The following is a 12,791-nucleotide window of genomic DNA, read 5'->3' as shown; positions in this document are numbered from 1 at the left end:
ATCATATTAAAACTAAAATAAAAAATCTAAAAAAAGTCCCAAACTTCTATCTTCAAATATACGAAAGTTGATATTTCTACCAAGTACCATTTCCGATCGTTCAGTTATATGGCAGCTATAGGATATAGTCGGCCGATCCTAATGAAATTTGGTAGGTTGGATCAACTGGCCAAAACTAGAATCTTTACTAAGTTTCAACTTTCTATCTTCAAAAACACGAAAGTTGGGTCATTTCCGATCGTTCAGTTATATGGAAGCTATAGGATATAGTCGGCCGATCCTTATGAAATTTGGCATGTCTTAATGTGTTGCCAAATATAGCACCCGTGTCAAATTTGAACTCTCTAACTCTAAAAACACCAAAGTTATACCATTTCCGATCAATCAATTATATGGCAGCTATAGGATATAGTCGGCCGATCCCGGTCGTTTCGACTTATATACAACGTGCAAAGAAAAGAAGGGTGTGTGCAAAGTTTCAAGTCGATAGCTTTATAACTGAGAGACTAGATCGCGTAGAAACAGACAGACAGACGGCCAGACAGACAGACGGACATGCTCATATCAACTCAGGAGGTGATCCTGATCAAGAATATATATACTTTATAGGGTCTCCCTCACTGCGTTGCACACTTTTGGACAAAATTATAATACCCTCTGCAAGGGTATAACAAGAAAGGAAAGCTAACTTCGGGCGGAGCTTAAGTTGATACACCCTTGCAGTTAAAACCAGATATATATCGCAAACATCGGATATAGTTGGCCGATCCTTATGAGAATATGATAATATAACCCAATTTATTATAATACAATATCTATAAAAAGTCCCAAACTTCTATCTTCAAAAATACAAAAAATAAAAATACCAAAAACCATTTCCGATCGTTCAACTGAACGCTATGGCAGCTATAGGATTTAGTCGGCCGATGGTTATAAAAATTGGTAGGTCGGATTAACTGACCAAAAATATAATCTTTACCAAGTTCCAGCTTTCTATCTTCAAAAACACGAAAGTTGGGTCATTTCTGATCGTTCAGTTATATGGCAGCTATAGCATATAGTCGGCCGATCCTTAAGAAAATTGGCATGTCGTATTATTTTTCCAAGCTTCTATCTTCAAAAATACCAAAGTTGGTATTTCTAACAAATACCATTTCCGATCGTTCTGTTATATGGTAGGTAATGATAATCTGACCAAAAATAGAATTCGTACAAAGTTTAAGCTTTCTATCTTAAAAAACACGAAAGTTGGGTTATTTCCGATCGTTCAGTTATATGTCAGCTATACGATATATCCTCCGATCCCTATGAAATTTTGGCATGTCATATTATTTGGCCAAAAATAGCTCTCACGTCAAATTCGAACTCTCTAACTCTAAAAACACCGAAGTTATACCATTTCCGATTAATCAGTTATATGGCAGCTATAGGATATAGTCGGACGATCCCGGCCGTTCCGACTTATATACTGCGTGCAAAGGAAAGAAGGGTGTGTGCAAAGTTTCAAGTCGATAGCTTTAAAACTGAGAGACTAGTTTGCGTGGAAACATACAGACGGCCAGACAGACGGACATGCTTATATCAACTCAGGAGGTGATCCTGAACAAGAATATATATACTTTATAGGGTCGGAGACCCTATGTCTATGTCTATATATGTCTCCTTCACTGCGTTGCAGTTAACCAAAATTATAATAACCTCTGCAACGGTATAAAAAATCGTATTTTCTGTGACGTACTGCACGTACTGTGACGTAATTGTACTGCATTTTGGTCACCACTGGATTCAGACTACTCACATTTGGCTCGAATCCGAAGGGTTCTTGTTGCGCGTTATCTCCCTAATGGCCTCCAGGCCCACGGGATGCTTGGAAATGACGAAGCTGTTGCTTGCAGGCAGCTCCGCCACCGGATGCTGCTGATTCGGTTGCTCTGATGGGAGATCTCGGTTGCTGCTCTGGTTGTTGTTGCCGCTGTTGGAGTTAGTGCCACTGCCACCGCTTAGGTTGCCGTTGCTGCTTCCGCTGCTGTTTCCCACCACCGATCCGGATCCTGCGACAACATGGCCATTGGTGGAGCTGAGCTTGGAGTTGCTCAGCGAATAAGTCAACTCCCGGCTGCCGTTGCTAGTTGTGTGATCGATGGTGCCAGTGGTTCCAGTGGCCGTGGTGGTAGCTGTGGCCGCCAGGCACTTGGCTCGCGAGGATTCGTTGAGTATTCGCTGGAGTTCCCTTTCGAAGGGCGACTTGGTGGCAGTGGGCAGCCCGTTAGAGACCACTCCGCTGGTACCTCCAACGGCTCCTGAAAGCTCCTTCTGGTAGTCGAAGCTACTGCAGGTTTCGCCCTTGGCCTGTGTGTTGCTGGTTGTGTGGCTGGAGGTGTGCTGGCCCTGACTCTCGGTGGTGGAGCTCTGGTCGAAGTCATGCAGCTGGGTCATGTCTACCACCGGCGAGGTAGGGTCCACTTGGATGTCGCAAGGGTACAGCCACTGCAGTGGGTTTACCAGCCCTCCGGTAGCGCCTCCGTGCCGGTGATGTGCTGACAAGTGCGGCAGGTGGTGGCGCGGCGAATCCTCTTCGCCTTCGCCCTCACCCTCGGTGGTCTTGGAGTAGCTCTCGTCCGAGCTGCTCATCGACGGGGAATGCGGCCGCGAGCTGAGATCATCCGTGGAGGACATCTCCCGGTTCTCCTCCAGCTCCGGCGGCAGCTTCGGCAGGGGTTTCATGTACGTCTGGATGCCTGGTACCGGATTCGTCGGAACGGTCTGCGGCGGCAGCTGCGGCAACGGCGGCTGCTGCGAATACAGTGCGTACTGGCGCTGCTCCTGGCTAAGGTTTGGCTGCTGCTGGTGCGACAACATGGAGTTGGGAGAAGTATAACGTGGTGGCTCATACTTTTGCGCATGCTGCATGGGCATGATCTAGGGGCGTGGTTAGTCGGAGTCGGTGTCGGTGATGGAGTCGGATGAGCAAGAGATAGATGTGCGGGCATGCAAAGAGCGGACACAAAGAGTTAGACACATTGGTACACACACATATTCAAATATTTTTTTTTGGATTAATAGAAGTGAAGGGAAAGCAGCGAGTCCAGGGAGTCACCGGAAAACAGGCCATTTTGTTTGTGGAAAGTACATTTAGTAAGAAAATAGGTTTTTTCCTAAACTATTTCAAGTATATTCTAAAAATAAATTGCATGTTTCCATATTTCAGAGCCAATTATTTAAACATTATAGATTTTGCTAATTTTAAAAATCAATCTCGTAAGATTCTACTTCTGATTTTTAGTTTTTCTAACAAATTTCATGCCTATATTATTATCTGTACCAGTGAATTAATTTATTTTTTTTACGATTTTGGTATTTGACAATAACAATAAAAATGAACGATATAATAAAACATTTTTAAAGTAAAAGCCATAAATATCGTTTCAAAATTAAATGCTAAATCTGTCTTACATGATAAAATAACGTTTTGTATTTGTTTTGTGTCTCTAAAGTGAAACTAACGTAAAAGCAATGAGAGTATATGTAAATACTAAGTACCGGTTATCTATAGCTAAAATTCAGATCCTATATTTAGCTTACTTTGGACCTTTTTATAAAATTGTGTTTTTATAAATTCATATCGTATCATAGTTTTTCTTACATTTATATTTTATTATATGATTCTAGTATATATGATTTTCGATTATTTTACTAACAAGCTATGTATGTATATGCCTATTCTTTAACCTATAATTCTATATGAATTTGTGCAATCAAAGTCGTTTAAAATAGTAGGATATAGTATATAGTGGAATCAAATATGTAGGAATAAAATTGGAGATCAGTATAAAAATAATTGAAAAACGATAATCAACGAATTCTATTACAATTGCCAAGCAATAATATAAACGTGTCTATAGCTTTCCTATTCACTCGTGTGTTTTACGATTTTTTTTCTATAATCTCTATATTTTATATATTTTAGCAAGTCATGTTTATAGATAAGAAGTACCTAGCTAGTGCTTCACAAACATAAATGTCTATTTCGGATCATAGATGTTAGTTAATAAATGGGATGGGGTTCTGGTGTAGGTTAGTTGCTTGCAGCCACTTGAAGGAAGGAAAGGCGTGCTGGTCAGAAGGGGCTGTTCAGAGGAGGATCTCTTTGCTCCAAAGCAGGTGTTCGGCCTCTTCACTCACCTTGGCTACCGGCGCGACGCTACTGGCATGCAAAAGCGGTTCGCTTTCCCGGCAATGGCCATAGCCCGGATTGGTAGATGATGCCGGTTGCAGATTGTGGCTCTGGATCTGGTTCTGATGTGGGTTCAGAGTCGGATTCAAATGGAGGTGATGCAGTGGATGATGACCATGCTGGTTATAAGGCGACGCATAGGTACGATCTCGATCGCGTCGCGGCATGATGAAGCAGTCACCGCCTTGCACCCCGGCACTGCCGACATCCATGCCCATTCCCATTCCCAATCCTATATTCATACCCGTGTTCATGCCCATTCCCATTCCCATACCCATATTGAGGCTGCCGTGGTGCTGCGGCAGCTGCTCCATCTGGGGATGCCGGCCGCCTAAAGTTGGGTTCTCAGTGATATTAAACTCGCGCAACATTACCGAAGGAACGTGCTGGTTCTGGTGCTGGAGAAGGATCTGGTGCTGCACTGGGTGTGGATGAGGAGGACACGGATGCTGGAGAGGGGCGGCCACCGCAGCCGTTGAGGTCATCGTGATAGCCATGAAGCCACCTCCGTTTGCGGTGCCGTTTGTCATAAGATGCTGTTCGCCATTGTGTCCGTTCTCCCGGATGTTGGGCAGTCCGCCGTTGCCAATAAAGATCGGATTCTTCTGCAGTTTGCTGTTAAGGCGCTGTTGCTGCTGGTGGTGCAGGTGGTGGTGCACTGGCGGTGGTGGCGGGGAGGCGGGAAGCGGCAGGGCGTCGGACTTCTTCTGTTGGTGCTGCAGCAGGAGCTGTTGCTCCTCGCCACCTCCAGTGATACCGGCGCCCCCGCCACCACCGCGGACTCCGTACAGGTGGCCATTCTCCTTCTTGCTGTAGGTCTCTGTGTTGACACGGTTATCCGGGAACTGTGAGGCCTTCATGTAGTAGTCGGGGCCATGGAGACCCTGCGGCAGGGACATGGCGTTCCGCACTTCGCCGTTTAGCGACTTATTGCCGCTGTCGCACAGAAAGTAGGTGACCATGTCGCCTTTGCCCTTCACCTTGATAGTCCCTCGACATCTGAAACGAAATGGTTTTTTATTTAAGGACAGGTTAATTTGGGTTCATGTTGTCAGCTCACCGAAACTCAAAGTGGGAGCCCACCAGACTGTCGACCACCTCCTGAGTAACTTGAGAGTACCCTGGGACTCCAGTTGAGTCCATTCTGCTAGCCACATTTACCGTGTTGCCCCATATGTCATACTGCGGCTTCCGGGCTCCGATCACACCGGCCACCACTGGTCCAATGTTGATTCCTGCAAATGGTTATAAATTGGTAAAATTTATTAAACGAAGAGAACTTAAACTGTTTCATGACAATTATTATTTACTTATGTTAAAGCTACAAAACGCATGTCGAGAAGTTAAAGATATTGTACAATTCCACTTTTGTAGCCGTTGCACTATGGGCAAAAAGTCCCAAATAGCGGAATTTTTACATTTTTCTTTTTTCCGTATTATTAAATTGACTTTATTTTCTGAATTAGAATACTTCAAGAATACTGAAACATATTTTTAAAAAATGTTAGACTTCGTTGGTATTTTGTTATTTTTCCATATTTAAAGACTATGATCTGGTCATTTAAAAAAAAGATTTTGGCGAGAAAGTTTATGATTTTTTCTGTGAGTTTTATCTTCAAATTGTAAATTAAACAAAAAACCTTAAATATGGAATTTAATCGTCAAGGTATGTAGTACATGTACATGTGTTATGTTGTCCAATCGTACAATGTGTTGTTGGTATGTTTTTAGGCCGCTGCCTACAAATGTATCTGTGTTTCTGTGGAGTGTAACTTGTGAGTCTAAGCCAGTCGAGGCAATTTTGAAGCTGATTGTTACTAACCAAACTATTAACAATCAAATACTGGTTAACATTGCCCGATTTTCAGCAATAGCAGTTGCAGTTACATTTTTACATTCAACGTTGCTTGATGTTTGAAGCGACAACAACCGCCAACAAGCTGCTGTGCAGCAGTTTGTTTTGCAAAATATTGATGAGGCTGAATTAAGTGATGTCCAGCAAACCATAATAAAAGATAAACTCAGCCTTTTCTTTGGATTCATTAACACTAATTTGCCAAAATGCAACAGAATGCTCGCTCGCATCATCTTTAAAAATTAAGTTTCTTAAAGATGATATTCCACGCGAAAAGCCTGTTCGCAAACGATTGACATACGAGGGCTGACTGATAAATAACCGACCTAACCATGATGAACGCGACTTTTTCAAAAATTTTTTTTTTTTTCTGCTTAGTCTCCGTGTAACTCCACACACTTCTCCCAGCGACGCTCCCATCTCTGCAACCCTTCCAAATAGTTTTTGACGTCTTTGTCTGCAAAATACGAGTTCACGAAAGAGATTGCCTCCTCATTTGACGAAAATCTCTGGCCGCCGAGTGCAGTTTAAAGTTGAGGTAACAAAAAAAAGTCGCTTGGTGCTAGTACTTGTGAGTCAACCTCCGGTGAATAAGGTGGATGGTCAAGCAGTTCGAACCGCAATTTGTGGAATTTCGCCATGGCGACTTTTGAGGCGTGAGATGGTGCGTTGTCTTGGTGGAACAAGACTTTCTTTTTTTGCAAATATGCCCGATTTTTCGAAATTTCTTCCTTTGGACCAATAATGATGGTATTTGCCAAAAATTATTTTAAACAAGAAAGGAAAGCTAACTTCGGGCGGAGCCGAAGTTTATATATCCTTGCAGTTAAAACCGGATATATATCGCAAAAATCGGATTTAGTTGGCCGATCCTTATGGGAATAGGAATATATAATCCAATTTATTACAATACAAAATCTAAAAAAAGTCCCAAACTTCTATCTTCAAAAATACGAAAGTTGATATTTCTACCAAATACCATTTCCGATCGTTCAGTTATATGGCAGCTTAATCTGTATTAAATTCCTTTCTATCTTCAAAAACACGAAAGTTGGGTCATTTCCGATCGTTCAGTCATATGGCAGCTATAGGATATAGTCGGCCGATCCTTATAAAATTTGACATGACGTATTATTTTGCCAAAAATAGCTCTCACCTAAAATTTGAACTCTCTAACTTTTAAAACACCAAAGTTATACCATTTCCGATCAATCAGTTATATGGCAGCTATAGGATATAGTCGGCCGATCCGGGCCGTTCCGACTTATATACTGCGTGCAAAGGAAAGAAGGGTGTGTGAAAAGTTTCAAGACGATAGCTTTAAAACTGAGAGACTAGTTCGCGTAGAAACAGACAGACGGACAGACAGACGGACAGACAGACGGACATGCTCATATCAACTCAGGAGGTGATCCTGATCAAGAATATATATACTTTATAGGGTCGGAGATGTCTCCTTCACTGCGTTGCACACTTTTGACCTAAATTATAATACACTCTGCAAGGGTATAAAAATTGAAAACTATAAAATTGAGTTTTTTAAAGATGCCTGGCGCTTGACATATGTTACACTGAGGCAGGACTCAGATTAAAGCGAAAATTGGCATCTGATCTGGTCGATCAAACTCAGTGGCGGATTTAACAGGTGGGCAAAGGCGCGCTTGCCCACTAGGCCCCCCCGACGAAAGGCTTTCAGGGCCCCTCTTGCTGAAAGTTACACCTTCGATTTCTTTTTTTTATTTTTTTGTTGGAAAAATGTTTGGGGTGGGATAATTTTTTCCCATATTATGGCGTCGATATTAAACGTTTTGTAAGGTTTTCCGATAGGGAAAGCACCTCGACGGCAAGAACCAATCAAAAATATTTCAAAAATGTGCAAAAAAAATGGGGGTATGGGGTGACAGGGGGGCCCTGAACAAATTTTGCCCACTGGGCCCACTGGACTTAAATCCGCCACTGATCAAACTGAAGATTCTACGCCACTGTTGTTGCATGCAACTTCTACTACATTGGGCAAAAAATTGAAAACGGGGGACTCTTCTCTACTGCAAAAAGCATTGAACAAAGAAAATTGAAAGTCATTGAAAGGCCATTGAAAGTCCTGAAAATTCTTTAGCCTTTTAAATTCCTCTGACCCACTGGTTTCAACTATAAATCTATATAGTTGAGTGTCAAAGATTAAATTATATAAAAGGCTACCAAAAGATGTTATAGATCTTTTGGAATCTTCTGATATTGAGCTTCCAACAACAGGGGCATGTGTAGACAAAATTAATCACGTAGAAGAAGTCGGAGATAAGGAATTCGAAATACCCGGGCTGGATTCGCTAGAGTTGGCGGAAGCGCTTTGGGAAGAATAAATTATTAACTTGGCACCAAGGTATGGAGTTACAAAACTTAATATTGGGCTATAAGTAATTTTAAATTTAATTTTTCAGGTATCTAAAATAATTTTATAATGCAAATTGCTAAAAAATTCATTAATTAAATACATTAAGTGCACATTTATGAAATATATATTACGTTAATATATTTAAAAAAATCGAAAATTCCAACTTTATGATAATGTGGGCGGGATGAAAGGCGTGGCCATCTTAATTTAGGTATATGTACCAAGTTCAGTGTTTCTATCTTGAACAAGAAAGGAAAGCTAACTTCGGGCGGAGCCGAAGTTTATATACCCTTGCAGTTAAAACCGGATATATATCGCAAACATCGGATATAGTTGGCCGATCCTAATGGGAATAGGAATATATAATCCAATTTTTTACAATACAAAATCTAAAAAAAGTCCCAAACTTCTATCTTCAAAAATACGAAAGTTGATATTTCTTCCAAGTACCATTTCCGATCGTTCAGTTATATGGCAGCTATAGGATATAGTCGGCCGATCCTAATGAAATTTGGTAGGTCGGATAAACTGACCAAATATATAATCTGTACCAAGTTGCAGCTTTCTATCTTCAAAAACACGAAAGTTGGGTCATTTCCGATCGTCTAGTTATATGACAGCTATAGGATATAGTCGGCCGATCCTTATGAAATTTGACATGTCGTAATGTTTTGCCAAAAATAGCACTCATGTCAAATTTGAACTCTCTAACTCTTAAAACACCAAAGTTATACCATTTCCGATCAATCAGTTATATGGCAGCTATAGGATATAGTCGGCCGATCCCGGTCATTCCGACTTATATACTGCGTGCAAAGGAAAGAAGGGTGTGTGCAAAGTTTCAAGACGATAGCTTTAAAACTGAGAGACTAGTTCGCGTAGAAACAGACAGACAGACGGACAGACGGACAGACGGACATGCTCATATCAACTCAGGAGGTGATCCTGATCAAGAATATATATACTTTATAGGGTCGGAGATGTCTCCTTCACTGCGTTGCACACTTTTGACCAAAATTATAATACCCTCTGCAAGGGTATAAAAATGGTAACAATGCCGCAATTTGGTACTTTTTGCCCATAGTGCGTTGTAGAAATGTTTTCTAAACAAGAAAGGAAAGCTAACTTCGGGCGAAAGCGAAGTTGATATGCCCTTGCAGTTAAAACCGGATATAGATCGCAAACATCGGATATAGTTCGCCGATCGTTACATCATAATAAAACCAATTAATTAAAATAAAAAATCTAAAAAAAAAGTCCCAAGCTTCTATCTTCAAAAATACGAAAGTTAATATTTCTACCAAATACCATTTCCGATCGTTCAGTTCTATAGCAGCTATAGGATATAGTCGGCCGATCCTAATGAAATTTGGTAGATTGGATCAACTGACCAAAAATAGAATCTGTACTTAGTTTCATCTTTATCTTCTATCTTCAAAAACACGAAAGTTGGGTCATTTTCGATCGTTCAGCCATATGGCAGCTATACGATATAGTCGACCGATCCTTATGAAATTTTGGCATGTCGTATTATTTTGCCAAAAAGAGCTCTCACGTCAAATTGGAACTCCCTAACGTCAAAAACACCAAAGGTATACCATTTCCGATCAATCAGTTATATGGCAGCTATAGGATATAGTCGGCCGATCCCGACTTATATACTGCATGCAAAGGACAGAAGGGTGTGTGCAAAGTTTCAAGTCGATACCTTTAAAACTGAGAGACTAGTTTGCGTAGAAACAGACAGACGGACATGCTCATATCAACTCAGGAGGTGATCCAGATCAAGAATATATATACATACTTTATAGGGTCGGAGATGTCTCCTTCACTGCGTTGCACACTTTTATTGCGTTGCACACTGCGTGATAAAATTACAATACCCTCTGCAAGGGTATACAAAGTGTTTTGCTGTTATGTCGTTTTTGCTGATTTAGAATATCCAAAACCATAAAATGGTATTAATTCTTTTTAAGAATACATGATGCAGATAATAACCTATTGTCCATTAAGTAATATAGTTTTAAAAATAAATTCATTACCAGGGGATCATTATCCAAGTAGATTTTGTAAAAATTTCAGACAAATACGTTTTTCTATTTTCGAGAAATCAATATCACCGATTTAATAAAAATCAAAAAGGCGTTCAAAGTTATCTGGCTCCCTTTGCAACACTCTGACATCTGAGTACAAATTAATGATTAATTAATTAAGGATTGATTAAGGACATGGTTAAATTGATTAAGGACATGGTCAAATAGATTTATATTAGTACAACCTCTTAGTTGGAAGCAACTATGAATTTGTTAACTTATAATAACAAAGTATTCTAAGTTTCTTGCCTAAGTTTTCTTGCAGAGTTGATTCTCATAGATTTCAGTCTTCCAATCGTAGTCTCATACCCCAAATTTATGTTTTAAAAAAAAGGAATATTCTCGTAAAAATTTATAGCATTGAGAATTCAATGATTAACATATGTACTTTAGAAATAAAGTTAATAAAAAGCAAAGTTTTTTTGTACTTTTCATTTCTCATTTGGACTTTCAAATTTAAGAGATTTAATTTACAATTACAAGGATCTGAAGTTTCAAAACCTCTTAAAGATCATATTGTTACATAATAACTTGATCCATTTCTCCTGAAACTTACCAACACGAAGCATAAAGTTGTTGTAGGAATGACTGTTGATTTCCTGAAGGGAAAGTCGCATTGCCTTTACGTATTCGATCAAGGCGGTCATGTGGCGTCGCACTGAGTTGGGATCATTGGGCTGGATCTTGTACTCCGGAATAAGGCCGACGACGGCCATGTAGGTGCTGCCCACGGTCTTGATTTTGTCAATTCCCCGGAAACGGTCCTCCTTGAGCAGTTCGTCAAAGTCGGCGATGATCTCGTTGAGCAATCGGAGACACTCAAGGCCCTGATCCGAGCCATCCATCTCCGTGTAGAACTCGTTGAAGTTGGGAACGCTGGCAAAGATGACGCCCACTTTGGCATAACTTTGATGGTAAAGTTCCTGGTTGGGGAAAGAGTTTAAATCAGTGGAAAATTTTTTGGAGTCATCCTATTCCTTCTTTGGCTAATGTTTTCCTCTATGATTTCCTTCCGTCCTCCTGACTCTTCCGTTTTGGGTCAGTGGGAAGGGAAAAGGTTTGAGTGGAAAGTCTTACCATGTTGTTGCGGAATTGCGCATCGAGAAAATGTGCAGCCACATGAGCGGGCAGCAAATTATGCAGTATCCGCTTGTTTGACTCTTGCAGCACATCCATCTCCTTCTTTTCCTGGGAAGCCTGCAGCTGCCAGAGGAAGTCCAGCCGAGCGGTGCCCTCCACTAACCGTCCATGCACCAGTATGGCAATCATGAAGATGGCGATGCGGGCCAGTGAGATCAAGTGAAGCGGAATTGAAGCACTGTGGAGAGCGGGTCAGTGGGTTAGCAGACACAAAAAATGTCGAAGGGCCAAAAATATGCTAAACATTAGCGGTGACCTACTTGACCCGGTTGTCGTAGCACTTAAAGATATTCTGATGCGACATCTCGATAAACAGTCCGTAGATGGTGCCCATACCTAACACCAGCAGTGACTTGAATATGATGGGTAGTCTGTGTAGGGGATTATGCTATTAGTTTCTTCCCTGTATTATTTATGACATGGCACTCACCTTAGAAATACAGACACAGATAGGAAGGCGAAGGCCGCAGACAAGGACACGTATTGGGGCAGGGAGCACTTTCGGTGCGAGTCATTAGAGTACGAAAAGAATTGGGGCTCCTGCGGCATCTGACGACTGGTCCAAGCTGGAATAGTGCCATTCTCAGAACAGGGGTGGTCGGAAACGCAAGTGAACTGAATGGAAGGGAAACAATTTAAATATTAAGATGATTGATTATTACGAATTTAATAAAATCTATTTTAAAATATTTTTTTTTTTTAATAAATGGCAATTTATATTCAATTTCATTTATACTCTTTATTATATCGGTAAACTTTACAAAAAAAGTTTTTTAGCCTATGCAAGGGGCTAATAAGGTTGTAAAGCTAGCCTTTTTTTTTATAATTTCTTTTTTTGTATTTGTTTTGTTTTTTTGTATTTTTGATTTGATTTAATTTTTTTTTTTTTAACCTCGTGTCACTGATACAAAACTTTTATTAATCGAATTTTCTAATTTAAATATTCAAACTCCGACTGTTTGGTCATTGAGAGTTTTCAATGCCGGGAAATGAAAAGCAGAATTTAATTATTTTACGTTATATTTTATTTATACTGCAGGCAGATGAAACTGGGATCAACCATTGTGATCCAACCAT

The 12,791-nt window shown here is 40.6% G+C and overlaps 1 protein-coding gene across 12 annotated transcripts in view; it reads right to left on the bottom strand.

Annotated features, from left to right (window-relative positions):
- LOC108124857 (adenylate cyclase rutabaga) overlaps positions 1–12,791 on the bottom strand; it is a 71,902-nt gene that overhangs the window by 2,898 nt on the left and 56,213 nt on the right. For 8 of the 12 annotated variants that reach the window (XM_070276335.1, XM_070276336.1, XM_043213105.2 and 5 more), the window contains 7 exons: positions 12,145–12,329; positions 11,975–12,085; positions 11,652–11,892; positions 11,131–11,497; positions 5,295–5,469; positions 4,183–5,233; positions 1,799–2,919 (listed from right to left, as the gene is read on the bottom strand). In XM_070276335.1, coding sequence (XP_070132436.1) covers positions 1,799–2,919; positions 4,183–5,233; positions 5,295–5,469; positions 11,131–11,497; positions 11,652–11,892; positions 11,975–12,085; positions 12,145–12,329 — 3,251 coding nt within the window. The remainder of the gene's footprint in view (positions 1–1,798; positions 2,920–4,182; positions 5,234–5,294; positions 5,470–11,130; positions 11,498–11,651; positions 11,893–11,974; positions 12,086–12,144; positions 12,330–12,791) is intronic. The other 4 variants (XM_070276339.1, XM_070276340.1, XM_070276341.1 and 1 more) reach the window with 4 other exon arrangements.

The sequence above is a fragment of the Drosophila bipectinata genome, chromosome XR (assembly GCF_030179905.1).
Source record: "Drosophila bipectinata strain 14024-0381.07 chromosome XR, DbipHiC1v2, whole genome shotgun sequence".
Lineage (NCBI taxonomy): Eukaryota > Metazoa > Arthropoda > Insecta > Diptera > Drosophilidae > Drosophila > Drosophila bipectinata.
This window is presented reverse-complemented; position numbering and strand designations above follow the sequence as displayed.